At 38.1% G+C, this 27,860-nt stretch overlaps 1 protein-coding gene and 1 long non-coding RNA gene across 14 annotated transcripts in view; one reads left to right on the forward strand and one right to left on the reverse strand.

Annotated features, from left to right (window-relative positions):
* Window positions 1-27,860, forward strand: part of LOC122453172 — a 175,273-nt gene that overhangs the window by 97,942 nt on the left and 49,471 nt on the right. The window lies entirely within an intron of this gene.
* Window positions 1-27,860, reverse strand: part of PTPRD (protein tyrosine phosphatase receptor type D) — a 427,632-nt gene that overhangs the window by 56,445 nt on the left and 343,327 nt on the right. For all 13 annotated transcript variants that reach the window (XM_043487052.1, XM_043487049.1, XM_043487053.1 and 10 more), the window contains 2 exons: window positions 24,920-25,043; window positions 10,231-10,406 (listed from right to left, as the gene is read on the reverse strand). In XM_043487052.1, the coding sequence (XP_043342987.1) occupies window positions 10,231-10,406; window positions 24,920-25,043 (300 nt within the window). The remainder of the gene's footprint in view (window positions 1-10,230; window positions 10,407-24,919; window positions 25,044-27,860) is intronic.

Genomic DNA, 27,860 nt, shown 5'->3' on the forward strand with positions numbered 1-27,860 from the left:
TAATAGTGTTATTCTCTCCATTCAACTAATATTTAGTCATATCTATTTTCAAATGGCAAAACTATCTGGTTTATGAATTTCTTTCATTTTCTCTTTGCTGACCACTGTTTAGTGAAGGATCAAGGGCAATGGAGTCCTTGAAATGAGAGTGATATTAAAGCATTTGACTATCAGTACAGTCATAGCTTTTCATAAATAAAACCATAATGTCAAAAAATATTATTCTCTAAATAAACCAAATTTTGCTGCTTATCAGTTCACTGAACCATTCACTTACCAAACCATTTATTAATTTAAAAACTTGATATTCATTTTCTTGTTTTTTTGACGTGTGCTATAGAATGAATATCTGTGCCCCACCCCCCATTCATGTTGTTGTTATTCAGTTGCTAAGTTGTGTTTGACTCTTTGTGATCCCACAGATTGCAGCATTTCAGGCTTCCCTGACCTTCACTATCTCCCAGAGTCTGCTGAAACTCATGTCCATTGAGCTTGATGCCATCCAACTATCTCAAGCTCTTTCGCCCCCTTCTCCTCCTGCCCTAATCCTAATCCTAATCCTGCCCTCCCAGCATCAGGATCTTTTCCAATGAGCTGGCTCTTTGTATCAGGTGGCCAAAGTATTGGAGCTTCAGCATCAGTCCTTGCAATGAATATTCAGGACTGCTTTCCTTTAGGATTGACTGGTTGGATCTCCTTGCTATCCAAGGACCTCTCAAGAGTCTTCTCCAGGACCACAGTTCAAGAGCATCAATTCTTTGGTGCTCAGCCTTCTTGATGGTACAACTTTCACATCCATACATGACTTCTGGAAAAACCATAGCTTTGACTATATGGACCTTTGTTGGCAAAGTGATATCTCTCCTTTTTAATATGCTGTCTAGGTTTGTCATAGCTTTTCTTCCAAGGAGCAGTCTTCTTCTTCTTTTTTTTTTTCATTTATTTTTATTAGTTGGAGGCTAATTACTTTACAATATTGTAGTGGTTTTTGTCATACATTGACATGAATCAGCCATGGATTTACATGTATTCCCCATCCCAATCCCCCCTCCCACCTCCCTCTCCACCCGATTCCTCTGGGTCTTCCTAGTGCACCAGGCCCAAGCACTTGTCTCATGCATCCAGCCTGGGCTGGTGATCTGTTTCACCCTTGATAATATACATGTTTCGATGCTGTTCTCTCTAAACATTCCCAATGTTCATCGCAGCACTGTTTATAATAGCCAGGACATGGAAGCAACCTAGATGCCCATCAGCAGACAAATGGATAAGAAAGCTGTGGTACATATACACCATGGGATATTACTCAGCCATTAAAAAGAATTCATTTGAATCAGTTCTAATGAGACGGATGAAACTGGAGCCCATTATACAGAGTGAAGTAAGCCAGAAAGATAAAGGCTTCTTTTAATTTCATGGCTGCAGTTACCATCCACAGTGATTTTGGAGGCCAAGAAAATAAAATCTGCTAATGTTTGCATTTTCTTCCTATCTATTTGGCATGAAGTGATGGGACTGGATGCCATGATCTTATTTTTTTGACTGTTGAGTTTTGTTTTGTTTATTTTCCATTTTTCCTGCTGTTTTTTTTTCCTACTTTAAAAAATGTATTTATTTTAATTGAAGGATAATTACAATATAGTGCTAGTTTATGACTCAGGGAACTCAAACCAGGGCTTTGTGACAACATAAAGGGGTGAGATGGGGGTGGGAGGGAGACTCAAGAGGAAGGGTACATATGTATACCTATGGCTGATCCATGTTGATACAGGGCAGAATGTTGAGTTTTAGCCAGCTTTTCACTCTCCTCTTCCACCTTCATCAAGAGGCTCTTTAGTTATATTCACTTTCTGTCATTAGGGTGGTTGCTGCTATTCACTCAGTCGTGTCCGACTCTTTGTGACCCCATGGACTGCAGTACTCCAGGCTTCCCTGTCCTTTACCAACTCCCGGAGCTTGCTCAAACTCATGTCCATTGAGTCGGTGATGCCATCCAACCATCTCATCCTCTGTCATCCCCTTTTCCTCCTCTCCTCAATCTTGCCCAGCATCAGGGTCTTTTCAAATGAGTCAGTTCTCCGCATCAGGTGGCCAAAGTATTGGAGCTTCACCATCAGTCCTTCCATGAATAATCAGCGTTGATTTCCTTTAAGATTGACTGGTTTGATCTCCTTTCTATTCAAGGGACTCTCAAGAGTGTTCTCCAACACCACAATTCAAAAGCATCAATTTTTCAGTGCTCAGCCTTCTTTATGGTCCAAGACTCACATCCATACATGATTAGGGGAAAAACGATAGCTTTGACTGGATGGGCTTTTGTTGGCAAAGTAATGTCTCTGCTTTTTAATATGCTGTCTAGGTTTGTCACAGCTTCGCTTCACAAGAGCAATCATCTTTTAATTTCATGGCTACATTTACCATCTACAGTGATTTTGGAGCCCAAGAATATAAAGCCTGTCACTGTTTGCATTGGTTCCCTATCTATTCACCATAAAGTGATGGGACTGGATGCCACAATTTCATTTTCTGAATGTTGAGTTTAAGCCAGCTTTTTCACTCTTCTATCTTCAAGAGGCTCTTTAGTTCTTCACTTTCTGCCATAAGGTAGTCATCTGCATATTTGAGGTTATTGGTATTTCTCCCTGCAATCTTGATTCCAGCTTGTGCTTCATCCAGCCTGGCATTTCAACTGATGTACTCTGCATATAAGTTAAATAAGCAAGGTGATAATATACAGCCTTGACGTACTCCTTTCCCAATTTGGAACCAGTACGTTGTTCCATGTCTGGTTCTAACTGGTGCTTCTTGAGTTGCATACAGGTTTCACAGGAGGTAAGGTGGTCTGGTATTCCCATCTCTTTAAGAATATTCCACAGTTTGTTGTGATCCACTGTCAAAGGCTTTAGTGTAGTAAATGAAACAGAAGTAGATGTTTTTCTGGAATTTTCTTGCTTTTTCGATGATCCAGCGGATTTGGGAGTTTGATCTCTGGCCCCCCTTCCTTTTCTAAATCCAGCTTGAATATCTGGATGTTCTTGGTTCACGTACTGTTGAAGCCTAGCTTGGAGAATTTTGAGCATTACTTGACTAGCGTCTGAGATGAGTGCAATTGTGCGGTAGTTTGAACATTCTTTGGCATTGCCTTTCTTTGCCCCTGGAATGAAAACTGAGCTTTTCCAGTCCTGTGACCAATGCTGAGTTTTCCAATTTAGGGTGGTATCATCTGCATATCTGAGGTTGTGGCTATTTCTCCTGGCACTATGTTGAAATCTGATTCCCTATGTGATTGTATTAGGAAGTGGGGGCTTGAGGAGGCCCTTAGGTCATGAGGGTGGAGGCCTGGTAGAATGGAATTAGTGCTTTAGAAGGAAACTCCTGAGAGCTCGCTTACCCCTGCATCATACAGACAGTTTTCTATGAACCAGGAAGCAGCATCTTGGTCTTAAACTGTGAGAAGTTTCTGTTGTATATAAACCATCGGTCTATAGCATTCTGTTATAGCGACCCGAACAGGATAAGACAAATGCATCTGCTAGGAATTAACAGACGGAGCTGCACTCAACTTTTCTAATGACTTTTCCCGTTATATCTCCGCTTTCTAGCACTTTGGTGTAGCCTGAGGAAAAATGTGCAACTGTCCCTCTGTCATGGCCAGGCGGCACTTGGATATCAGGCGTTCCCTCATGACTTGAGTCTCTTCGCCCCTCAGCCCCAGTCACTCCTGGCAATGACTGGGTTCTCCACACAGATTTACGGTCACCTCTGCACCTGCCTTCGTCTGCCCAGGGGCTGCCTGTGTTCCAACGGTGTTCCAGTGTCACTGACACTGAGCAATATCCTTATGTGTCTTAAAGTTTCAATAAAAAGACAATGTTTGTATACCAGCCAATATGGATACATTTCAATATAGTAACTCCCAGTAAAGCTACAGTGGTGCATACCAGCTGAATGTCTGTCTTGCCTCGGCACAGAGATTAACTCACACTTCTCAAAATCTTAGAAATGACCCAGACCAGCCCGGAGCACTGTAAGCATGACTGGGGAGAATCACAGGGGCTTTGCACATTGTCATTGGGAGCAAAGCTGCATCTCTTTCTCATTCCTTAGGCTGTGCTGCCTATAATTCACTTCAGTAGGGATGTTCTGAGCCAGCATCTGTAGTCTGCCATCCTAAATAGAGGAGGTGGGATGGACAAAGAAGGGAGAAATTCCAGGAAGCTAACAGACAGTAAGAAATTGGCGGGATCCTTTCTCTGTTATCTGACACGGTTGACAAAAGAAAACCAAGAGTGTGGAACTTGCTAGATAAGGACCCAAACATCCTTTAGGCTGCCAACATGGGTATCTTTCTTTTTGTTGCCAGTGTCCTATATACATTAAGTATCCACTGCTTTTCAAAAACAATCCCATACATCATGCAGACTCCCTAGGCAATGTTTGTGCTGCCATCCCAACAGTTGCTTAAGGAAAAAGCAATTTCTGTAGCCCTAGATAGGCAGTGCTTCAGGTTATAGTTTGAGAAATTAAATGTTCAAGGCCTTTGGTGCTTCCAGTTCTGTTTGGAAGAGGACACAGACCTGGCATTTGGAAGGCATTTGCTCTCCATTAAACTTACCGAACCTTGACAAACCAGAGGGGCCAGGAATTAGTCTGCCACCAGCCAAGGCTCGGCCTTCCAGAACCGATAAAGACAATGAAAACAATAACACTGCCATTTATAATCTTCAAAGGGATTCTGCCAAGTTTTAACCCAAAAGGACCTCACAATCTGAAAAGTATCTCAAGGGTTGTTCTATAGAAAAACAAGAAAGTGTTTGATCAGAATCTCCTTTCTTGCTGCTTTTCATCCAGAATTGCCCTCTTAGCTACAGAAGCAAGTGGAATATGTCTCCATCTCACTGTCACTCTCTGTTGGGGCAAATTTACTATGATGACATTCAAGGAATGGAGAGGACACAGGAAGAGTGAGTGGTCTTTCGGTCTGAAGTGCTCCAGTGGCCAAGCGTCAGGTTTAACTCCCTAAACTATTAGCATAGTGTAGTTAACGCCAGCCTGACCCCTTCGGCCTTGACATCATCTAACCTCCATTCATTAATACAAACAACCGAATTTACTGAAGCATGGATTTTCCCATTCCTGGCCTATCATAAAGTAAGTCATGTTGCACGAAATGTTTGATCTGCTCTAGCAATGGATGCCATTAACCAGGTTCCCTGGTTATCTACTTGGGAACAGAAAATGGGATTTAGAGAGTTTGGAAACTGAGTAAAGACTTCTTCACATCGTATTCTATGCTTTTACCATGAGTAGATGTGGCCTACATTGGATGATGACAATTCAAATCATTTTCCATTTTAGGGTGTGTCAAAATTTTACTCTCATCCTTGACATTTATAGCACTAAGTCCCACTACAATACTAACTCTTTAAGTCAATCAACTCCCACTATAAAGCTTGCAAGACATGAAGCAACAATAAGTGTCAACTATGGGAACTGACTGAAAGCAGGCTGGCAGGACAAGTGAAAGACAAATACCCCTTAACCTCAGTGAATTCATTTCACCTTCTAACACTAATCAAGGTTGCTCAAGAAGTTGTCAACGATAGGCCTACACGTTCCCTTCTGTACCTCAAGATGGGAAACAAAGTAGAAGAGAAATAGCAAAAAGCAGAGAGATAAAGGGGGAATAAAGTGAACAGTCACCCACTAAATAATAGAGCTTCCTGGGCTGGGAATGGTCTTTGCGAATCCTCCCTTGAAGACTCCCATTCTTCTAGCCAGGCTTGCCAGCCATGCATCCCAGTTGCCCACAAATAACACCCCTGTAGTGGAAATCCCAGCTGTATACGTTTTACTCCCCTACTAGTGCTTCAGTTTTTCCGAACTCTTTCTTCCCTCCATGTGGTTACCCAGACCAATTCATGTGCTTATTGGCATGTTATGAAACATGGAAACAATTAAAGACCACATTCTGGGGCACAAGAATAAGTTGCTGCAGAATCAGTGAACTATGCAGAACTTGAGACAATTTGGCAAAAAAAGATGGAAACTGTGGAATAAAACCCACTAACCATATCTCATGTCACACAGTATACAAGTCTTCAAATTGATTTGTGCATTTTCAGGCAGCAATCAAACTTCAACTTCAAAATCTCTAGTTTTCAGCTTTATATATATTTTTTAATATATCCTAATGAAACTCATAGAAAATATTCAACTTACACATTTTCTCCTCAGGGTTGATATATGAATGTACACACTGCAAACAGTCTCCTGATTTAAGTTTGGTATTCTTGCAAGGCCACATTTAAGGGAGATTGATGGCATTTGAAAAATCAAAGAACTGAAGTTTTCAAATGGCCACTGTAAGCCCTAAGCCCTACCTCATGCTTGTAAGACTTCATCAGCCTTCCAAATGTGAATAATTCTCTAACAAAAGATCAGGGAAATGTCTAACACATGCAAGAGTAAATTTTTTCTTGAGTGAACTATTCTAATTCAGCAAGGGTTACAAGCCCTGCTGCTGTGTCAACCACAGAGAGAAGTTGGGAGTGAGTCTTGGCACAGTAGAGGGCTAGAAAACAAAGGAGGCTGGTTCTGAGAAGAGAATTCCCTATTATCATAAATAAATAAGAATGGGTAAGGAGAATGAAAAGCTGAACCAAAAGGAAATGTGGTATCAAAACTATATTATATTTAGTGGTAATTATTACTACACCTAACTCATGTTCATAATAAAACTGTTTTCACATTGTATTGCTTCAAGATAACTGAAAGTAGCAGCCAGAATGTTCTATTGTAGACTTTTTACAGGCAGATTAACACACTCCTGTGTCAGGGTCTCCATTCTGGAGATTCTGTCAAAGGCAAATGCAAATGCCCCATGTTCTGAGCTACACTCTCCTGTTGACTGGGATGCATGACTGTGCAACCCTGGGCTGGGAACAGGGGCAAAACTGACTATGCGTAGTGATTCTTGTGTTTGGTTAGGATTCACCAACAACCACAGGGAAACAGACTCATTTCATTTGGTAGCAAAACTTGATTTATTTGGAAGCCAGCTTTAGGGGAAACTAAACTTATAATGGTAAGGCCTCTAACTTCTCTACTTCAACCAAAAAATAATAGTGTAGACTCACTGAGACACCTTGTCACATTCTTTATCTAAAAGTAATATCCACATTAACACTTCCATGTAATCCAGAAAGGAGACCTTGAGGTGTCCAGCAGCTTGCTTAATGTCACATAGCTAGCATGCACTACAGCTGGGCTCTAAACCCAGACATGTGACTGCAACGCACCCCTGCTTGGAACTCTGTCAGGCAGCTTCCTCTGATGGTGGTGTCCCCGGGCAATTCTGTGCAGTATCATGCAATCTTTTCTTCCTATTCTTCTCTCTTTCCCACTTTAGTGAGCAGGGATTCCTGCCTACTTGCAATGCACAGAAGTGTTTACACACACACACATGCCTTTTTCTTTTTAATAAGCCAAGGGGATGAATTTTATTTTAGGAACCCAAGCCTTCATCAAAATAAGGAAATTTCAAGCTTTAGCCCCTGGAGAAGTGATTTCTTTAAGCTGCCTGGACCTCTTCCCTTTATGAGAGAGACTACAGCAGTTTCTAAATAAAGCCAAGTAGGTCATATGACTGCTTTGAAGTTGGCTGCTGGGAACTGAGAATTCATTGAGGTGCAGGTCAGCCCACATAACCCTAAAAGTTCCCCAAGTATGGAGCTATATATTTCAGCAACAACTAACCACTTTTTAAAACACTGTAAAGCAAAATTTAACCTATGTTCTTGTTTGGAAAATCCAGGAATGCTTTCCCCTTCTTTCCTGGGACTTTAGGGGAAAGAGCAAGTGGACAGGGGAAAACTGAGGTGGGAGGATGTGAGGGAGGAAGATGAAGAGCAGGTGAGATAATGTGGGGGTTCAGTGCTTTGTTAGATCTCTCCAGGGCATTTGGTCATTTATTTTCAAGTGTTCTAGACTGAGGAACAAAGGCTCTGGGGCATTGGGGGTCAGGGTATCATCTGTATAGCCAGGGTTGATGATGATTGAGATCTCTCAATATTGGCTTATATGGGTCATCATAAGTTTGGGTACAGACTGAACCATCACAGAATAAAAAGCAAAAGGCAGCACTTTATTTGGCCTCCTCAGGTCATTTAACAAAGGAGAGAGCTAACTTGCAAGAGCAAAGAGTAATTAATGAAGGGAACAAACAGAGTTCATTTAGTAACTTCCAAATAAGTTTCTGTCTGAGGTGGGGAATAAAAAGGTAGCCTGCAACACAAAGATAAACTGTAGGTATTTAAGTCACAATGCCTTCCACCAAGAACTGCTCATTACCATCACATGTTGCACTGGCAGTGGGGCCAGTTAGAACTAACTTTATTATTAGAAGCAATTAGGGAGAAAAGGGGCAGAATTTCATTTGGTTATTTCAAAACAAGTTTCTGTGCATGGCTTAATGAAAGCCTGCAGTGTCAAGATAAAAATGTGTGTTTTACTGAAAACAGCTTTTGCAAATGACTGCTTGTTACCAGCCAGTATCTCTAGGCAGAGCAGTCTGGGTAAGTTAGATTTACATGTGTACTGTAACATAATAGTTCAGTTGCCTCTGCTTCACAGAGGTGCTAACAGGCAGTATGGCCTGGTGGGTAAGCACATGTGTTGTGGAGACAGACTGTTTGTCTTCAATTCCTCACTCTGACCTTGGTAACTGAAAGAGCTTGGGTGACCTTCTGGAATATCCTGGCCTCAGTTCACTCACATATAAAATGGAAATCATAGCAGTGTTTATCTCATGAATTGTTGTAAAATATCAGTGTACCCAATATATGTTAGACCTTGTTAAAATTATTAACAATTGTATCTAAGAATCATTTGGATAGGGAGTTGCTTTAAGGAAAGGGCTGGTTATACATAGGGGTTATATAGAGGTTACCCTGAGTATGAGTCAATAAAAGATCTATTTACATCTTTCAAATGGTATTTGAATGTAACATGTAACACATATATGTCTTCACAGTAATACAAGTTTTTTTTAATCTAAATTCATTTCAGACAATATTTTTGTAGAATTCACATTCTGAAAAGATCTGATTGCTTTTTAGCTTTGCTAAACCAATTGTGTACCATATTTATTGATTTCCCAGCTTTAAAATAACAGCTAGGACTTTTTATATTCTCCGAAGTCTGAGCTTTTTCCTTAGGGATCTCCTGGGCAGTTTTCAACTCCTCTCTCATAGACACACTGGGGCTAAGAGAAACTGCCATGTATTGAGCTTGGAAGAATGTTTAAAACTTGGCTGTCATACAACAAATAAGGACTCAGGCTTTGACTTCCTTAAAAATATCCTTTTTGAGAATACTGTGACCCTAGTAAAAGAGCCCTCTCACTGGTAGTTTCAAACTCTACCCCGAATGCCCCACACTTCAGGGAGAGTATATGCTGTCTTCAGTGATTTGTCAGACTTGTTCCTTAAATTCTCAAGGTTACTGATTTTCTTCAAATGGCTACAATATTTGCATGTACACTTGGGAATGTGGGTACTGCTTACCCATTATGTTCTAGTTTTGCAAATCAAAAGCATTTAACCAATATGCCATGCTCCATAATATTGGATCCATATGATGAATAAAATTCCTTTCTTAGACCTTACTAAGCAATGACTCTGTTATTAAAATCTATTCATTTTGGAGAAGGCTAAACTAGCAAAATGCCCTCTACATTTACATGTTTTCTCAGCTGTGTATTAACCCACATCATTTTTCTGACTGCCCTGACTTAATTTATGATAATTTGAATAATTTTTGAAAGGATCCCCTTTCACAGAATTTTAGATTTTCACTGCAGATTATGAGAAAGAAAAAGTTGAAAATGTCAGGAAGTACATATTACTGGGATTTTCCCCCGAAGTCTGTGCGTTCCTATTAAATGTGAATGTTAAAAAGATATCCAAGTTGATATTTATTTTATCTAGACAAGTTACCTACTGCTTTGAGTGCTATTTGTTTTTCTTTTAGTGATCATACACATCATAACATGAGACAATTTCCTTTTTGAAAGATACAAAAGAATGTTAAAGCATGATTTAATCTAAGCTGTTGATACTCACTCATATTTAGTGGCTGTTAAAAAATCAAAACTTAACAAAAGCTTAGATTCTGACCAGAACTATCTGAGGGAAGATTTTAAGGGAGAAAGTAGATACTCATCCTTACCCTGGATCGCTCTTCTAGTTTTGTCATCATAACAACTGTGGCACTCCGTTGTTCCCATATCATTCTCCAGAAGTCCCCGAATGTTTCCGGTAGAGATCCCTGTGTTGCAATATAGGCATTTTGTTTCCTGTAGCCATCTATGTAATTGGCATTCACATAGTCACTTCCTGGGATACCTGTAAAACAAGGAGTGTTATGCAACTATGTGAACATATCACAAGAGGAAACAGCCTGGGACATGGCCTGGTGACAGTGTTATATCATTGTTTCACACTGTATTAAAGTTTGGTTCTTAAATAAGATTAAAAACGGTTCTTACTGGGACCATCACATTAAAGAAATACAATGTCTGAAGTGTTCAATCTTTGTGACATGACAAGGTGGACTCCAAAGAAAGAAAAACACAACTGATTGTTCATGGAATGTCTTTTCTCTCACATGTTTTCTCCATTGCATCAGCAAAATATAGCTTGCAAAGGAAGATAAGCAATTATCTGGTCATAGTCCACATTCATTCTTTCTTTCCCAGACAAAAACCAAATAAAGTAATGCCTGAGTCTGAAAATGCAGTATAGGGTGGAACACGTCTTAAGAGTAAAAAATTCTTTCCAGATTTAGCTAACAGGGAATTCATATATAAACTCATTTAATCCTCACAACAACTCTCGGAAGTTCAGTCATGACCTTCCTTTCACAAAGGAGGAAACTAAGGTGCAGAGAGATGCAAAAATGTGCCAAAATTGGTGGAGTCTGTCTAATTATAGGCAGGCAGTCTGCTACATCTGTGTCTTAACCTCTGTAGGTTACTGCTTCTCCCTTAAACTTCCACGGGATGTCGAATCACACAAATCTCTCTTTGGATGATGACAACTGCCTCCTAATTGGTTGTCCCATTTCTACTTTTGTCCTTTGCAGTCTGTTCTCTATTTCGATGAGAGCAGTTTATAAAAATATATTTCAGATACTGAATGTCTCTTCTTCAAACCCAACAATGGCTTCTCCTTATACTTTAAATAAAATCCAAATTCTCAACAATGGCCACAAAGCTCTGTACTTCTCCAACTCATCTTGTCTACTCATCCACTCCCTTTCCAGTCTCTAGACACTGCCCTGCTTCTACATGCTGGCTTTGTTAGAAAACATTGCTCCCCTAGCTTACTGCCATCCCGCATCCCACAACACACTCTCTGTCTCCTTCCCATCAGGAAACACTGAGCCTCCATCTCAGGGGGCCTGTTCTTCATACCCTGGGACCTCAGAACTCTCTTGGCAACATTGTAATTCTAAATTTAATTGTCCACTTGCATACTGCTTGTTTTATGTGCCTCTAGACCACATATCTTTTATTTACTTTTACTATCCCTGGTGACAAAAACAGTAAACAATTTGCCCAAGTTCCAACATTTAAAAGTGGCAAAGCTGTAACATAATACAGATATTCTGATTAAAAGTCTAATTTTCCTTCAGCACGGTGCCTTTATAAGGGTTACAGGGAAGTCTGAACTTCCAAGAAGAGTGACCAGAATGATGATGGAAATCAAAGCTATTTCGTATGAGAAAGGAATATATATTAAAACCTGGCAAAAAAATAGGAGTTGGACATAAGAGTCGCCCATGAATCAAGAGAGGTTGAGGATTGCGATGTTGAGACCCAAATCTTTCAGTTCTGAAGGATGTAACTACAGAGAGATGAATTTCATCTCCAGTATAATAAAGCATTTTCATATAGTCAGAATCAGAAAGGGTATAGAGTTCCTTCAGATGTAATGAGTTGCCTATTCCTGAAGGAATAAACACTTTATAGGGATATTAGCATGATATAGGAGATAGCACTAGAACCTGTACATGGTCCCTTCTTACTTTGGGAAAATATGAGTCTTGGATTTATTAAAAAAAAAAAGAATATATTCTTTATAATGGAACATATGTTCCCAAGCTAAGATTACTATATTTCAGTGATTGCCACTTGCAATTACTTTGACTGCTTTTCTGATTCCAGTTGTAAAATTGATCCTCTCAAGAAAAGTAATGAAAGTCAGATGGAGACTACTGGGTTCCAAGATGAACACATGGATATGAAATACCACCAGCATCAGTGAAAAGCCTTTTGAGCAAAAACTGAAATGCACGGTTTGTTATAACATTATTCATCTATTACAGCTACTCAAGAAGCTGTTGGGGTTCTGGCAGCCCTTTGTTGATAAAGATCCTATTCCTCCCTGACACCACATTATTGCAGATTCAAAGGACAGTTTAAATAAAGTCCTCAGGTTACAGCCACTGGGAAACATGCACATCTCCATGTCTGCAGGATTTGGTTCTGAGCCAACAATGAGTCTATAACACAGGGAAAGCTCACCTTAAATACTGTAATTTAGCAGGTAACATTAAAGAAATGATAGAAAGGATTCTGGCTAAGGGCCTCACTCCGCTACCAATACACAGAAAACTTTTTTTCCAAGAAAATTCAAAAATGGATAAATCTGGTTTAATGACTCAGAAAATACACCAGCTGGGGACTGTGCCATTTCTTCCTTATCAAGGGTAACAAATGTGTCTGAACAACGCATCTGAGGACACAGGTGGTGAATGTGAGACACACATCTAAGAGGTGGAATCAGACCTAGCCTACATTCTTGCATAAACTTTAATCAGCTATCACATAATGAATTGTTTTTTGATGTATTGCTCAAGATTGAACAATATGTTGTTATTATATTTTATGGGGAATAGGTTGATACCGAATAATAGTTGGGACAAAAATACAAAAATTCTTCTGAAAACTATTAGGCACCTTGATCCATACTGTATCACTAAATGCTTTCAGAATTTGGGACTTGATATTGTGCAAAGAAGAGAATTGAAAACAATACTTTGACACCTAGGAGAGCTAATTGTTAGGGTAATATTTATATCCTGAAAATAATGTGAGGATCCTCTTTATATATTTTGACACGTGTCTCTAAATAGGTAATACCTAGAATAAAAGTCTCCTGGCAAATTGCTTTACACACTCTGACAAAAAGACACTTCCAGTAAGTTTTATCACATGTTCTTTGCAATGTGGAGATGTGAGAAACTACTGTGCTCTCAAGCAGCTCTAAGACCAAGTGTGTCCTATATTCATACAACCCAACATAATAAGCTGTGCAGAAAGATGAATGAGAAAAGATCTGAGAAATAATGGTGGCTTGCACTTCTAAAAAAAAGATTAACCTCAGATTGAAAGCTAAGGTTAAGGAGAAGTGTGTTTTGAGTAGACAAGACCTCTATTTTCAAACTGACATATTTAGAATGATTTTTCAGCCAACTCCAATGAAAAAAACATACTATATTGACTTCCCTCTAATGTAGTGCAAATCAGTGTGCACTACTAATCCATGAGAAGTGTGTAAGAATTAACTGAATTCTGGGGCTATGTTAAGTAGAAATATAACTTAAAATGCAGAACTGAAAGAATACAGAATTACTGTCAATCAGCTGATTGCTTTTATTTCTTGGATTTGTGAAGATATGTCCAAAAGTACGGTAATGGTGCCTTGCTTTTTTTTTTTTCTTTTTGAGAGGGAAAAGGTAGTAAAATAGCAAGAACTTGAAAAAAAGATGTCTGAAACTCATCATAAGTAGAATCTTAGGACTGGTCCTGCTGTAGGCACTCTCTTGGTCCTAAGTCCCATAGGCACAATTGATCTTAAGGTCACTGTCCAAGAAAAACAGGTTAGAACTAGACCTTGTCCTTTCCTAGGCATCCATGGCTTTACTACATTTATAAAAGTAAGTTTTCATGATTTTCTGTGCATTTTTTTCATTTAAAAATATTGACTTATTTATGGCTGCAGTGGGTCTTCATTGCTTCACACAGGCATTCTCTAGTTGCAACGAGGGGGGTTACTCTTCTTTGAGTTGTGCCAGCTTCTCGCTGCAGTGGCTTCTCTTGTTGTGGAGCACAGGCTCTGGGGCGTGCAGGCTTCAGTGGTTCTGGTGCATGGGTTCAGTAGTTGCAGCTTGAGGGCTCCGAAGTGTGGGCTTAGAAGTTGTGGCACATGGGCTTAGTTGTCCCCACGGCAAGTAAGATATCAGACTAGGGTTCAAACCTGTGTCCTCTGCATTGGCAGGCAGACTCCTAACCACTGGATGACCACAGAAGTCCTGGTTTCCTATGTATTGGTTCATGTGTATTCTCCAATTAATAATAGTCACGTACGCAATTCCAATACCAACAATAGTTATCATTCTAATCTAATCATCTAATAAGCGAAAAAACAGGCTAGATCTTGTCTTCATATTATACCCCACTGTATTCCACATTCCTGTCTTCTAGTTTGTTCCATCAGTTAATGGACTTATTTTTTGTGGTGCTTAGAAATACTACATACATGCTTTCCACTGGGTCTTTGTGTTTTGGACAAACTGAACTTGGAGCTATAAAACTCAAGCCTTCAAGATATTGTGATTCAAACATGGTTGGGTCACGTTTAGGCTCTCATTTTATTTACTGGGAATTGCTAGTTACACTATTGGTGGAAAAATGAGCCTGGGTGTGAACTTTGGGCTCCCTTGTTTTTTCTATCTGAAAAATTTTGAGAACTTTTGAGTTCAACATGCAGAGGAAATGCCATTTTTCTTCATTTAAGCATGGGATTAACACTGTAGAGCTTTATAGTGATTTTCTCCCATATATTTGAATATTAACAAATGGAGAGGAATTCTTGGAAAGATGAAGCTATTTGGTTTGAAAGAATATTCCTGATGAATAATTAACTCACACTGAGAAAGGCTTTAAAACCTTGAAAGCATGTTGAAATGTCAAAGAACATACTATCTGAGCTGTTTGGTCCTGACTAGGTTAAAATACTTTTTCTTTTCTTTTTTTCCCTTGTTAATTTGATGAGAAATAATTGGGTCATGTGGGTCTCGTTATAAAAAATAATAATAATAAATAAACAACTTGCTTTGCACTCAGTTTTTCAGGTCAGTAGATAATTTGATTTGAAAAGATTGTTGAGAGGTGTTTATAATTATAAAATGTTAATAATAAGGCCTTATGCTCTTCAGTAAAAAAGCAGGACCCAAAACAGTACATAAATTGTTTTATCAATGTGAAAGTAAGTAATCATAAGGGGCAAGTGTGTACTTCTGTATCATAAAAGTTGTGACTTGTGAAATAATACTAAGAACATACTAAGACATCAGAGACATTGACCAGGAAACTGAAACTCTGGGTTAGGGCTGCTGGGAAGTTGCTCTTTGACATCTGGGCAGTGGTTCAACTTGTACAGACCTCTGACTGCTTATCTGCTAAACAAGGTGCGCTGGACAAATTGATTCCCTCAAGTCCCTTTAAGTTCTAAAATAAGATTGTGTCTCTGTGGTGTTTTTAACCTTCTTGGATTCGGAAATCTCTGTGAAGTTCTTTTAAGCTATATAGAGACTTTCAGTGGCTATCAGATTAGGTAGGTACACGCTCTGATGATCGTTCAAGTTGTTTCCTACTTCTTCTACTTCTGATGAACTGTGATCAGATTTTTTGGTGTGATTGATACTTTAAATTTTGACTAGAACCCGGTAGGGTAAAAAATAAACAGATTCAAAAGCATGAGGAGGTGGTAGGACTAGCCTAGCACGTGGTCTATTCAGGAAAAGTAGCTTTCTTTGACCTGTGGAGGTGGGAATGAGTAAGAGGCAGAGTTAGAGGCAAGGTGGGGAACCCCATTCATGGCTCTAGAGGACAAACTACTGCAGCACACAGAGCGGGGACCAGAACTTTAGCTCACTGGCTGGCTCTGCTCCAGCTCACAGCGTGGCATCAAAGCTCTAGGACTTACATTTCCTTTCACTTCTACAAACCCTTTGTGAAGTCTGTGTCAAAGAATTTTTTTTTTTTTTTGGTAAAGCAGTTTATTCCCTGTTGTACGATAGAAGTACTCAAGACCCACTAGAGTACAAAAGCTACCTTTCATTTAATCAGTAATGTCTCCTGCTCCACTTCAATACACAAATAAAAAAAAAACTAACAACAATGAATTGCCAGTTAAGACCTAGACTGTAATTTTTACAACCCACAATGCAGAAAAAAAACAAAAAATGTTTACTTTGTTTGCTGACACCAGCAAAACCACAGAACAGAAAATAGATAAACAAAATCCAATAATAATTTACTAGTAAATGTATTTAATTTCAAGGGACACAAGCCTTCTTTCTCCTTCACTTACACCATGGCAGCCACTCACAGCTGCATCAGAACTAGCAAAACAAAGGCTTCTCTTTGCAACATACCAGAAAAAACAAATGCTTCTTGCAAAGGCACAGGGTATTATCTGCAGAAGTCTCCCTGGATATGACTGCAGTTTGCCCAGTGACCCTCCATGTTTCTGCCAAATGCAGGATGATTCTTTTTAGAAGTGTGCCTTTCTGTGTGGGTACTGCAGCTCATCTCCACTCTGAGTTCTGGAGGAATCGACAACTTTCAGAGAGTCTGTGAACCCCGCCTGCACTCTCCCAGTGTGTTCTGCTTTCTTTGGTTTTCTATACCTTGGCACTGCTGAGGGGGCGGGTCATGAGAGTGGCTACAGAGAAGGAGGTGGGTGATTGAGTCGTCTCTGAATGCATTCCAAGGTTAGCTACATGTATTGGGACTTCTCAGCTTTGTGGTGGAAGGGACTCATTTCTAGTTAGGGGACACTTAGCCCTGAAATAAAGCAGCATTTGGGCCACTGCAGTATGCCTGTTCAGCTGAGTCACAGAGTTTTGGTCGACTTAGCTTATATTAATATACATATACATATATGAAAGTCGGTCAGTCGTGTTCAACTCTTTGCGACCCCATGGACTACACAGTCCATGGAATTCTCCAGGCCAGAATACTGGAGTGGCTAGCCTTTCCCTTCTCCAGGGGATCTTGCCAACACAGGGATCAAACCCAGGTCTCCCACATTGCAGGCGGATTCTTTACCAGCTGAGCCACCAGGGAAGCCCAAGAATACTGGAGTGGGTAGCCGATCCCTGCCGCAGCGGATCTTCCCCACCCAGGAATCAAACAGGGGTCTCCTGCATTGCAGGTGGATTCTTTACCAACTGAGCTACAATTATTGTAGGACTTTATTTCACAATGAAATAGTCAAAATCAAATGCAGAGTATCAGCAGGAGTTCCGTCTGTAGGACACTCACAGTGCCCGTCTCCTCACCTACACCCTAATATATGAGCCGCACTATCATAACATCCCTACCCAACACCCCTGTGAGAGTTTCAAATGAGTGAGTTAATTTGAAACGTCTAAAATACACATTGGATACTGGCTATTCTCATGATCGATGTGATCAACAATAAAATAAACCTACTCATTTCTGAATACTATACTGACAAAAAGAAACTGCAAATCTGGAAGGCTCCCTCCCCATTCTTATGTTAAAAAAACAATAACGGAGCAGACAAAAATAGTCATTTTTTAACATTCCAGTCATGTACAACTTGTGCCTATATTCTAAAAACAGAGCCATACCACAGATGACGTAGGTCTCTGTGCAGCGTTAGGAGTGATGGAGGGTAGCTTCATTAGCACAATCTGCATAGATGTACCATACAAATGAAAAGAAAATCCCAATAACTGAACAAAGACAATGCAGATAAAAATAAACTCAGAGCTTTCTGATTTACTCTTCGATTAGCTTCCTGGAAACAAAAGTAAAGGAAAAAACCAACACAACCCACCATCCCTTAAAAATGTTTTTTCTCCTTTCTAGGTAAGAAGCACCACAGGGGCAGGCTGAGGTAGGCGCTGGGAATAACAGATCCCCACACACTTGCTCTGCTGCTCACAGGAGAGAGATGCCATTTAAATAGCTCTAATTAGTCTTTACGAAGGCTGCAAGCACCTTGTGAAATTGTTCCAAGTTTCCAGAGGTTAAATCCCATCTAGTTTTCAATTTAAGACAAATTAAGCTATAAAAATTTGACTGTGCACTGTTCCTCAAAAAGAAAGATGCCTTTATTTATTAAAAAAAGATCACTCTACAATAAAAGGATTAAATTTTGTCACGCTTGTAAATAATTAACTTGAAAACTGAAAGACTGAAAATGTTAAAGAAATGGAGCTAACTCAGTGACTGATGTTCTAAACAATGTGAGAAAAATGAACTCAACCAATATGGGATGAGATGAGACAAGTTTTTGTGTGTGCGTGTGTGTGTTTTAAGACGAGGCATATTTTCTAACCGACTTCCTTCAGTGGTGTAAGCAGAATTTCGAGAGCAAAATAAAACAAACCCAGGTGCCCACAAATTAGTCATTAGTGTCTGGGGTATGCGAGGAGAGGAGTGACGAAGAGAGAGAATGAGAGAATGAACCAAGAGAGAGGAAAAGGAATCATATTAATTGCGTTGATGTGGGATATATCACATGACAGCTATTAAAGGAATTCTTGACTGAGGAAAACAATTTTAATTCTTTAATGTAGATACTCCATATGAAACATTTATATTCAGGATAATTAGACATTTATTAGAAAATTTTGGATAGATTGCAGCTCTTGATTTTCTTTTGTTTTTAGTTGTTTTTACTTACTGAAAATATATATGGTTACTAGATATGGCCTGCAGAAAAAAAAGAAGGGTAACCCCAGCATGGGTAAGATGTGTAACTGGAGAACGTTCCCATGTGCTGACAGCTGTCTGAATGAATCAGTAGACATTTACCACTGAACACTGTACAGAGGAAGCCGAGACAGGGCTTAAATGTAGAGCACAAGTGTGGTGGCAAATGGCAATCACCAGTACAGGGGAGTATCAGTAGTTTCTTTTTACTTTTTAAATTTAGATTTATCTTAGGAGCAGTGATTCTGAGAGCTGCTCTCTCATTTTAAAGGCGCTAAACTGCCCATCTCACAAATAATCAAGTTGTTGTAACATCATCTATTTTCTTAACAGTTGGAATTTTTTTTTGAGTTGTCCCTATTATGCAAATCAAATAGCAGATAATATATTTTGGATTTCCACTTAAAAGAACACATTCTTCCCCTTGTTGAAATCTGTAATGCTATTATAGATCTGGTTTTCATTTATCAAGCACCAATATTTTCTTTTGCTTCACAGAGTGCTGCAAATATATGCAGCTTTTTCATTTGGATAGTATTAATTTTTCCATAGATCATAAACAAAAGATATTCCATCTGTGGATAAAAGGATATATCGATAGTAGTAGTAAAATTCACAACAGTAATGATATTTCTCAGTATTTACTAGGCATTTTCTTTTTGCCAAACACTCATCTAAAGGCTTCATATGCATTAACTCATTAATTCGCCTAATAATTCTAGGAGGTAGGCATTATTATTATTAATCCTATTGTACAGATGAGGAAACCAAGGCACAGGAACTTGTTCAAACAAGTTTTTCAAAAGCAAAAAGAGCCTGGGATACTTTAATAGGAAAGAAGTTCTTGAGAAATACACACAGGCCCTTGTAGGAAGGTACCCATTACAGAGATGAAGTGAATAATGATGAATGAATGGTTTGAAACTAAATATACTCCCCCAAAACTAGAAAAAAATAAAACAAACCCATTTTTTACTAACCTGCTTTTATCAGATTACAAACACTAGTGTTAAAAATGCGTATGGCATAAAGTGCTGTATTCTTTGTCATTTCTAACTCTTAGAAAAAACCATTTAAACCTGGTTTTGTTGGAGAGACACAGATGAGCCAATAATTCTATTTGGGTAAACCCTTTGGATTAAATGTGCCCCCTTCCCCACTCAAAAGAGCTAGTAATCTCTTAATGTCCAAGATTTAATACTTATCTATGATCCTTGGATTTAGAATCAACATTCATAATTTTTTGGAATAGCAGGGGCAGTCTTATACATTCTCATTTTAGGTAGAACCAGAACGAAAGACACTGAGTCAGCACTCCCTAAATTGAAGCATACACTTGCAAAGAGACTGCGTGTCCGTCATCTCTATGAAATTAGCATACAGATGTGTGTAGGGGCCTTTTGTTTGCAAGTGGAATTTGAAATGTTCATCAGATTCTAAGAAGGAATCAACTCCCCCCAAAGGGTTAACTGAAGTAAATGACATGCCCAAAGTCACACAGCTGCTAAAATCAGGATTTAGTTTCCAGTCTTCGGTCTTATTTCTCTTTCTTCCTCAGATACCTCCAAAAATGTAGTGATATTAAACAAACAAAAAATCCACCTGAAAGCCATTTATAAGTTGTTTATTCTTTGGAAATATTCACTTTAGCTTAAGTCTAAGAACACAATTGAAGAACTCTGGCTCTAAGATTTCTATGATAAGTGTTTCAAAATGTATATTTCAAAATTCCTAGACAGTTTTCCCAGTCAAAAGGACAGTTTTTGAGTTAGGTTGACATGTATAGGCTCCATTATCATGACTCAAAAGTGGCTAGAGTCCCAGGTTGCCTTTTGGAGAGAATAGCCATCTTGAGTCCAGTTGACTCATACCTGAGAATTTTGGCTCTGCCAGTTACTAGCTAATGCCTGTAAGAAGGTTACTAGACTTTAAAAAGTTTAACAGTTTCCTCATCTCAATTTTGTATGACAATGACTAGCTTTTGAGGTTGTTCTACACTATCAGTAAAATCTATACATGATTTTATACACTATATATAAAATCTAAGACATGATGCCCAACACATGGTAAATACCAAGACAGTCATGTCTATCATAATGTCTTGTCTTTGTTGTTTAATTTAAAAGGAGGATTTTAAATTTTGCTCTTGACATAGGCCTGGTCAATGACTTAAAAAAAAATTCCATGTCAACATGGCTTTAAAGTGAAATGCTAATTATAATTCTACTAATAGAAATGTAGTACTGGCAGCAGTGAAGATCATTATAGTTTAGGAAAAAAATAACGTTTTTTATTCCGGACTGTGATAATTACATTGATAGTTACAAGGCATTACAATAAATAATCTGCCTCTAATTGATATTCCTGAATTTACAAGAAGTTTAAGATACATAAAAAGTTATTTGAGCTAAGAAGATCACCTGTTAGGGACAGATGTAACATTCTGCAGTTGTAGGAGTCTGATGCATCCAGGTCACTGATGATTCCCTATTTTATGTTATAGCCTCAGGAAAGTTAGACCATAAAAAGAGAAATGAAATACTAAAATGTGAACTTTGTGTTAATACGAAATGATAAAATGGGTTATTTTAGTCAAAAAGGCAAGGCCGAGTGTTCGTATCCATGCTAAGTTACTTAGTTAAATCACATCCTGAATCAGCGGGAAAGCAGGGTGAGTGATGTGGGCCTATGGAAGCCTTGAGTGAGGAATCAGAAGAATTCAATTCAAATGTAAGCTGTATTAGTTGTTCATCTTTTGCACTGAGACTCAAGGCTGATTCTCTGTTTGAGCTTCAGTTTTCTCATCTCTAAACATGGATACCTATCTATACTAATAAAATATTTATACTGTTGCTTCATCAGACTGCTATGAGTATAGCAAATAAGATAGCTGATGTGAAAACTACATAGAGCTAACTCTTAGAGAACTCAAAAGTGAAAGACATTAGCACTATGAAAACTGATACTCAGAAGTCAAAGTGACAGAACGAGTTAGGACAGAGTTGTGACCCAAACCCAGATTTCCTTGCTCTTTACATTTTGGTTTGGTCCCTTTCTCTTTTCCTACGTTAATGAAATTATACTTTCTAGACAAGTTTGGAGTCTATAAGATTAAGCATATTATCATATATTATCTTATGCACAAATAAATATTAATTTCCATTTAGTCTTTCTCGACATTATTTTAAGTCAATGAAGTAAGTCCTATCATCTCTCTCTTTCAGGAATTATTATTTTCTCTTAAGTACTGCCTAAACATGTTGGGATGCCAACAGGAACTGCATTGGTCAGGAATTCAATTGTGTTTTCATACTGCTTACCATCTAATTCAATAATTGTGAGCATTTTGTAATTAGGACTCTCTTAAATTTATTTTGCATTTTTCCCAGCATACATAAAATAATTATAATTTGGAGATACATCATGAAATATCAGTATTTTCAAAGAGTTTAGTAAGCACATCAGTGCCCATACACAATTCCTTATTCTTTTAAGTTTTTCCCTTGTCATCTCTCAATGGAAGAATGTTAAGAGTTTTGCTCTGTTAAACAAGATAAAGATAACACAAGTCACTGTGACAACTCTCAGTTTTTTCTTTAATGTCATCAGATCACTCTGCAAAGTAATACAAAGGGAGTGATCAGAAACACAGAGAGAAGAACAACAAATGGATCCCATATAAACCACTCAACCACAGTTATGTAAGTTATCACCATGGGTGGAACCCAAAACAAGCACATTAAGTTTTATAAACTGTACGTGAAGTCACATAGCCTTTTAATATATTCGAAAAATCTGGCTCTGAGCTATCAAAGATCCCTTTATAGGAGAAGCCTCAGTTACTGCTTCTGTGGTTCCAGATGCTGGCATTTTTTCTGTGCTTAAGATACAGGATGATTGCTTTTACCCTTAAATATCTGCTGGCTAGGGCTTAGTCTAAGATAAAACTCTGTTCATGCTTGTAATCTAGATTAAAGCTCTCTGTATAGCCCATAAACTTCAATTAAATGCTTCTAACCTTTTGCATAACACTTAAAATTGAAAAAACTTTTGGTTTCTAGGTCAGCTCTAGATTTAGGGTGTATCTGTGGACACAAAGCTATAAAAAGGCACGTTTTAGTCTGATTCAAGTGCTTTGGATCTTATTCTGTAAAAATAGCATGGGAATGAAATGTACATAGTTTCCAACTATCATAATAAAGGTACAAGGAGGAATATTCTTTGTCCTTTGACATACTTTACTGTTATGATGGTGGAAAATAACAGGTTAAGGAGAATAATGACATAGCAGGCAAAAGCATAGGGAAGTGGTAGTATTGAGTGACCTAATTCTGAGTGGTTTGAAACAATACTACAGGGAAACAAAGGCAGTTTGAGAAGTTCTCCAGCCAAGATCATGCCAAATGGGTTCTCCATTTCTATTCATTTATTTTATTTTTATCATTTACCTTGCTTCACTAATGACAAAAAAGATTTCTTTCCTCTATGTGTGACTTGGTTTAGTTTTTATTTACCATGAAGATAATTTAAGAGACTTGAGACAAGAAATTGCTGCTGTTGTTTTTTCCTTTTAAAATGGGAAGCAAAGTGTGAGCCCTATATGGTAATCATCCACATATACCATTCACAGTTTCTGAACAGGACCTCAAAAGAAGCAACTACCAATGTGACACTATCCTGCTTGAACTAGCATTGGTGAAACTTTGATAAAAGTGATCTTTTTCTTTTTTTTCAGTGTGAAAACAGGTTAACCCCTGAACAACTAGTATCTTTAATTTCCACAAAAAGATTTATTATTTATTTATTTGTTTTGTTAGAACATTTTCCAACATCAAAAGTAAAATCAATTGTGAGAATTTTACAAAATATATCTATGTCACATAATACTATTTTGAGAAAAGGGGACTGAGGTGTGGACTTGCTCAAATGCTGAAAGATATAACAGTTCTTGTTCTAAAACTCGAACTTACTGTGCTGTTGCCTTTGGTGCCGACGGGAAAAGTTTTTAAGCAGAGACTCATTTTCAGATTAAATTTGGGTGCAAGGGAGGCAGGTAGGACTTGGTCAGGGTTATGAGATAAAGTGGTGGCCATCATAGATTTTGGAAGCAGAAAACAGGGAAAGATACTTGAATAACTATATGTGAAAATATTTCAGTTGTACTGTTCTAGAAAAGGACTGGGTCTGAAGCTGGTATTATTTAATGCTTTATAAAACATCTGGAAGAGGGTAAGCAGTGAACTTTTAAGTATGAAAAAGCCACAACGCTCTTTTGGATGCCAGTGAGGATGAATATGGTATGTGGCAGTTGGTGGTCCAGGGTAGCTATTATGACAGAGGAAAGGATTTAAGTGACATTGTAAACTACTTTTTAAGAATAGCAATCCAATGCAGTGCTTCAGCCAAAAAGACTAACAAAATGCTGACTGTTGAACACAAGCTCTTGGGTATTTTTTAATATGCCATGTGAGAAGGATTTATTATTGGAAAGAGATGAATGGATAATACTCTCATGAATCCTTCAGAGAAGCTAGGTACAGTTGAGGAATGATCCTCATCTTCTAGAAGCAATCCTTCCTTCTGGGATAAAATCCTTAGTACAACTGATTACCAAGCAGTCCACAAATAGATGCGTCAGACATTTCTAATGTGCTTTGTTTTTATTAATCACCACATCACCATCACCGATTCCTAAACTTTGGATTGTCCTTAGTGATTATCCAGATTTATATGCAAATAAGCTCCTCACAATTTTTAAGTTATAGTCTACGGGCATCTTCTGATAATCACCTGTTTATTCATAACCATCAGCAAGCATCAGTAAAATGGGCAACCTCAATTTGCTTCTCTTATATAAACATGAACTAAATGATCAACCTTTCATCCAGAGTAGAAGCAAGAAGGTGTGAGGGATGCCCTGTGGCAAGAACACTGTGTGCCCCAATATTGGTATATTTGTATGAAAAAAGTGAGAATAAGCAGTGCCTAAATCTTAAGTAACTACGTACATAGATGACTGAACCCCTAGGTAAAACTGTATTTTCATGCACATTTAAACCCATGGAAATAAAGGTATAAATATCATCTGCATTTCCTTACCTTCTATTGCTGATAGGAGAACTCGGGAATGATCATAAGCGATTACATTTGCATATCTATTCTTTGGTTTGTTTACTTCCAAGTTTGAATGTTCCCATGTGAACTGCTGGCCAGGGTCAATCGACTTTAAAAAAAAAAACAGCATACATACACAAAATCAATACTGAATAACGTCAGATTATAGGCATTTATCACAAGTAACAAACATGATTTAAAAAGAAAATTTTGAAGTTACACTTCATCAAGATGATCCTAGCTGTGAAGCTGAACACTGATACAACCAGAATAAGATGAAGTGATTAATCACTGGAAAAAACAGTGATAGTCACCAACATTGATTCAAATGGGGGGAAAAAAATCAATACAGATGTCCTGTTAATAGTGAAAAGGCAGGTTGTTTTTTTTTTTTTTTTTAACTTTTCAATTTTCTTCTCTGTTGCTGTAGTCTACAAGTTATCTTGGTCCAATATTCCTTCCAGTTCTGTGAACATTATTTTATCCTGATTCTTCTTCCTATTCTTTCCTCTCTGGACCTAACCTCACTCTTTAAGGTGACAGAACATTCACTGGACTCACTGGGCACAAGCTCTTCTTTCACCTGCAGGGGTACATCATGATGGCAACTTAGAATTTTGTCTGCGTCTCTGTAACACACTAGACCACCATCACAAGGCAATTTGTACAATTAAAACAGGCAAGAATAACAGTAAGAAGGAAAGTAAGTTAAATCTAATAATCATCTTAGAATACTAATTTATAATCTAATACAGATAGGATCTAATCACTTTTTAACTTATCATTATGTGTTATTATGTTTACAAAGTTTGCTCTATATTCTTCATTTTAAACTTATTTTTTTCTGATTTTTAATGCCTCTCCTGATGCCTTAGTTCAACCAAAGTTGTTCTATAAAATATATCTTATATGCCTATAAAATGATATATAAATTTCTTTTTATACAGAACCATTACTTTGAGACTGAATTCAGGCTTTGATTATAAAACACTGGGAAACTTTTTAATGTCCTGCAGTGTTATAGAAATGAAAAGTATTTTTTCTTTCATCATAGCATACTGACACTTTTTTAAGATATAATTTCATGGTATATGGAAACATGAGTTTAGTAATTATAGAAACATGATTTTAAATGACAAAAATCAAGTTTTCAGAACTAATGATATATTAGGTTTATATACCCAAGATGAAATTCTTTAAAAAGCAAAACACTGCTATATTCATAGAATTTTTAACAGTTATTTTTGGTACTGGATATTTTCCATGCTTTTATGTTGATGTGTACAACTTGAAAGTAAAATATATCCAACAGCTGTTACAATATTAATGATGCACACATTTTGTGTTTTAATGGATAGAGGTCAGCACAATAATAAACTCACAAGTGTAAAGAGTAAAGCCTATTAACAGTCATGAATAGCCTCTAAACATAAATTCTCAGCAGTATAGATTGCAACCTCTAATTTACTAGGGATTATAAAACCCCTTTTCCTTTCTTAGCCTGTGCTAATCTGTATATAAACTAGTCAATCACTGAACAGTATTCAGCAAAATAATTATCCATGTCTTAAAAGTCTAAAGAATAAAGTGATTAGGGGGTCCTTCTAGTTTGTTCTTCCAGAGAACCTCATCATCTTCCCTGCAGAATGTACTCCTTTCAGAGTATGCTGTGAGCTAAGGGGAGTTGAAGCATTCAGATGCCCCAACCCTGTGCCTTCTCCACACAAAGCAGCTCCATTTAGTGACCAAGCCCTGTCTTAAAAACTTCTCAACTCCATCCCAAGTCTACCATTCCCTAAATCACAGTCCTTCAGTAGCTGATGTCTTCTCTAAACCCTCACTCTAATCCATTCTTCATACTTAAGTAGACATTCTAAACCAAAGCCCTGAATAGGTTAGGACTGTCTTTAAAACTCTCCACAGACTCTGGGTGGCCTTTGGCTAAAACTCTGAAGTCCTTTAGCCACCATCCTACCTAAACATGTTTAGTCATCTTTGTATCTACAAAGATGGCTCAAGAGATGGTTCAACAATTTAAAAAAAAATGTTGCTGAGAAAAGTTCATAAAGAGGAATCATGGAGTAATTCTTTCTTATAGCATGGGTGTTAGAGAACAGACTTTAGAGACTGCAATGTGCAATGTATTAATTAGCTTAATACTTTAATATTCATTATCATGACTTAGTAATTAAGAATATGATTGTGAAAGTACAACTACCACTGATATTCCACTTTACACTGATGAGCATTACTGAGTACATTAGCTTTTTACACAGTATTCTCCAAAATATTCCACGAAGTTCTTAAACTCACTGATACACAGTCATTCCTTTGGTGGAAGACATTACTCCCTCTGATGATCTTGTTACTCAGATTATGGTCATTCATATGTGTAAATGACATACATTTAATTATACCAGTGAAAATGCATCTATCAACTCAAAGACACCGTGAATCCATGGTCATTTCCACTCTTGCCACATATTTTCAGCCCTCAACATGATTTACTTGATACCTACATAGTCAGTTCAGTCAATTCAGTTGCTCAGTCATGTCCAACTCTAAGCACACCCATGGACTGCAGCATGCCAGGCTTCCCTGTCCATCACCAAATCCTGGAGCTTACTCAAACTCATGTCCATTGAATCAGGGATGCCATCCAACCACCTCATCCTCTGTTGTCCCATTCTTCTCCCACCTTCAATCTTTCCCAGCATCAGGGTCTTTTCCAATGAGTCAGTTCTTCGAGTCAGGTGGCCAAAGTATTGGAGTTTCAGCTTCAACATCAGTCCTTCCAATGAATATTCAAGACTGATTTCCTTTAGGATGGACTGGCTGGATCTCTTTGCAGTCCAAGAGACTCTCAAGAGCTTTTTCCTACACCACAGTTCAAAAGCATCAATTCTTTGGTGCTCAGCTTTCTTTA

This window comes from Cervus canadensis, chromosome 14 (genome assembly GCF_019320065.1).
Source record: "Cervus canadensis isolate Bull #8, Minnesota chromosome 14, ASM1932006v1, whole genome shotgun sequence".
Taxonomy (NCBI): Eukaryota; Metazoa; Chordata; class Mammalia; order Artiodactyla; family Cervidae; genus Cervus; species Cervus canadensis.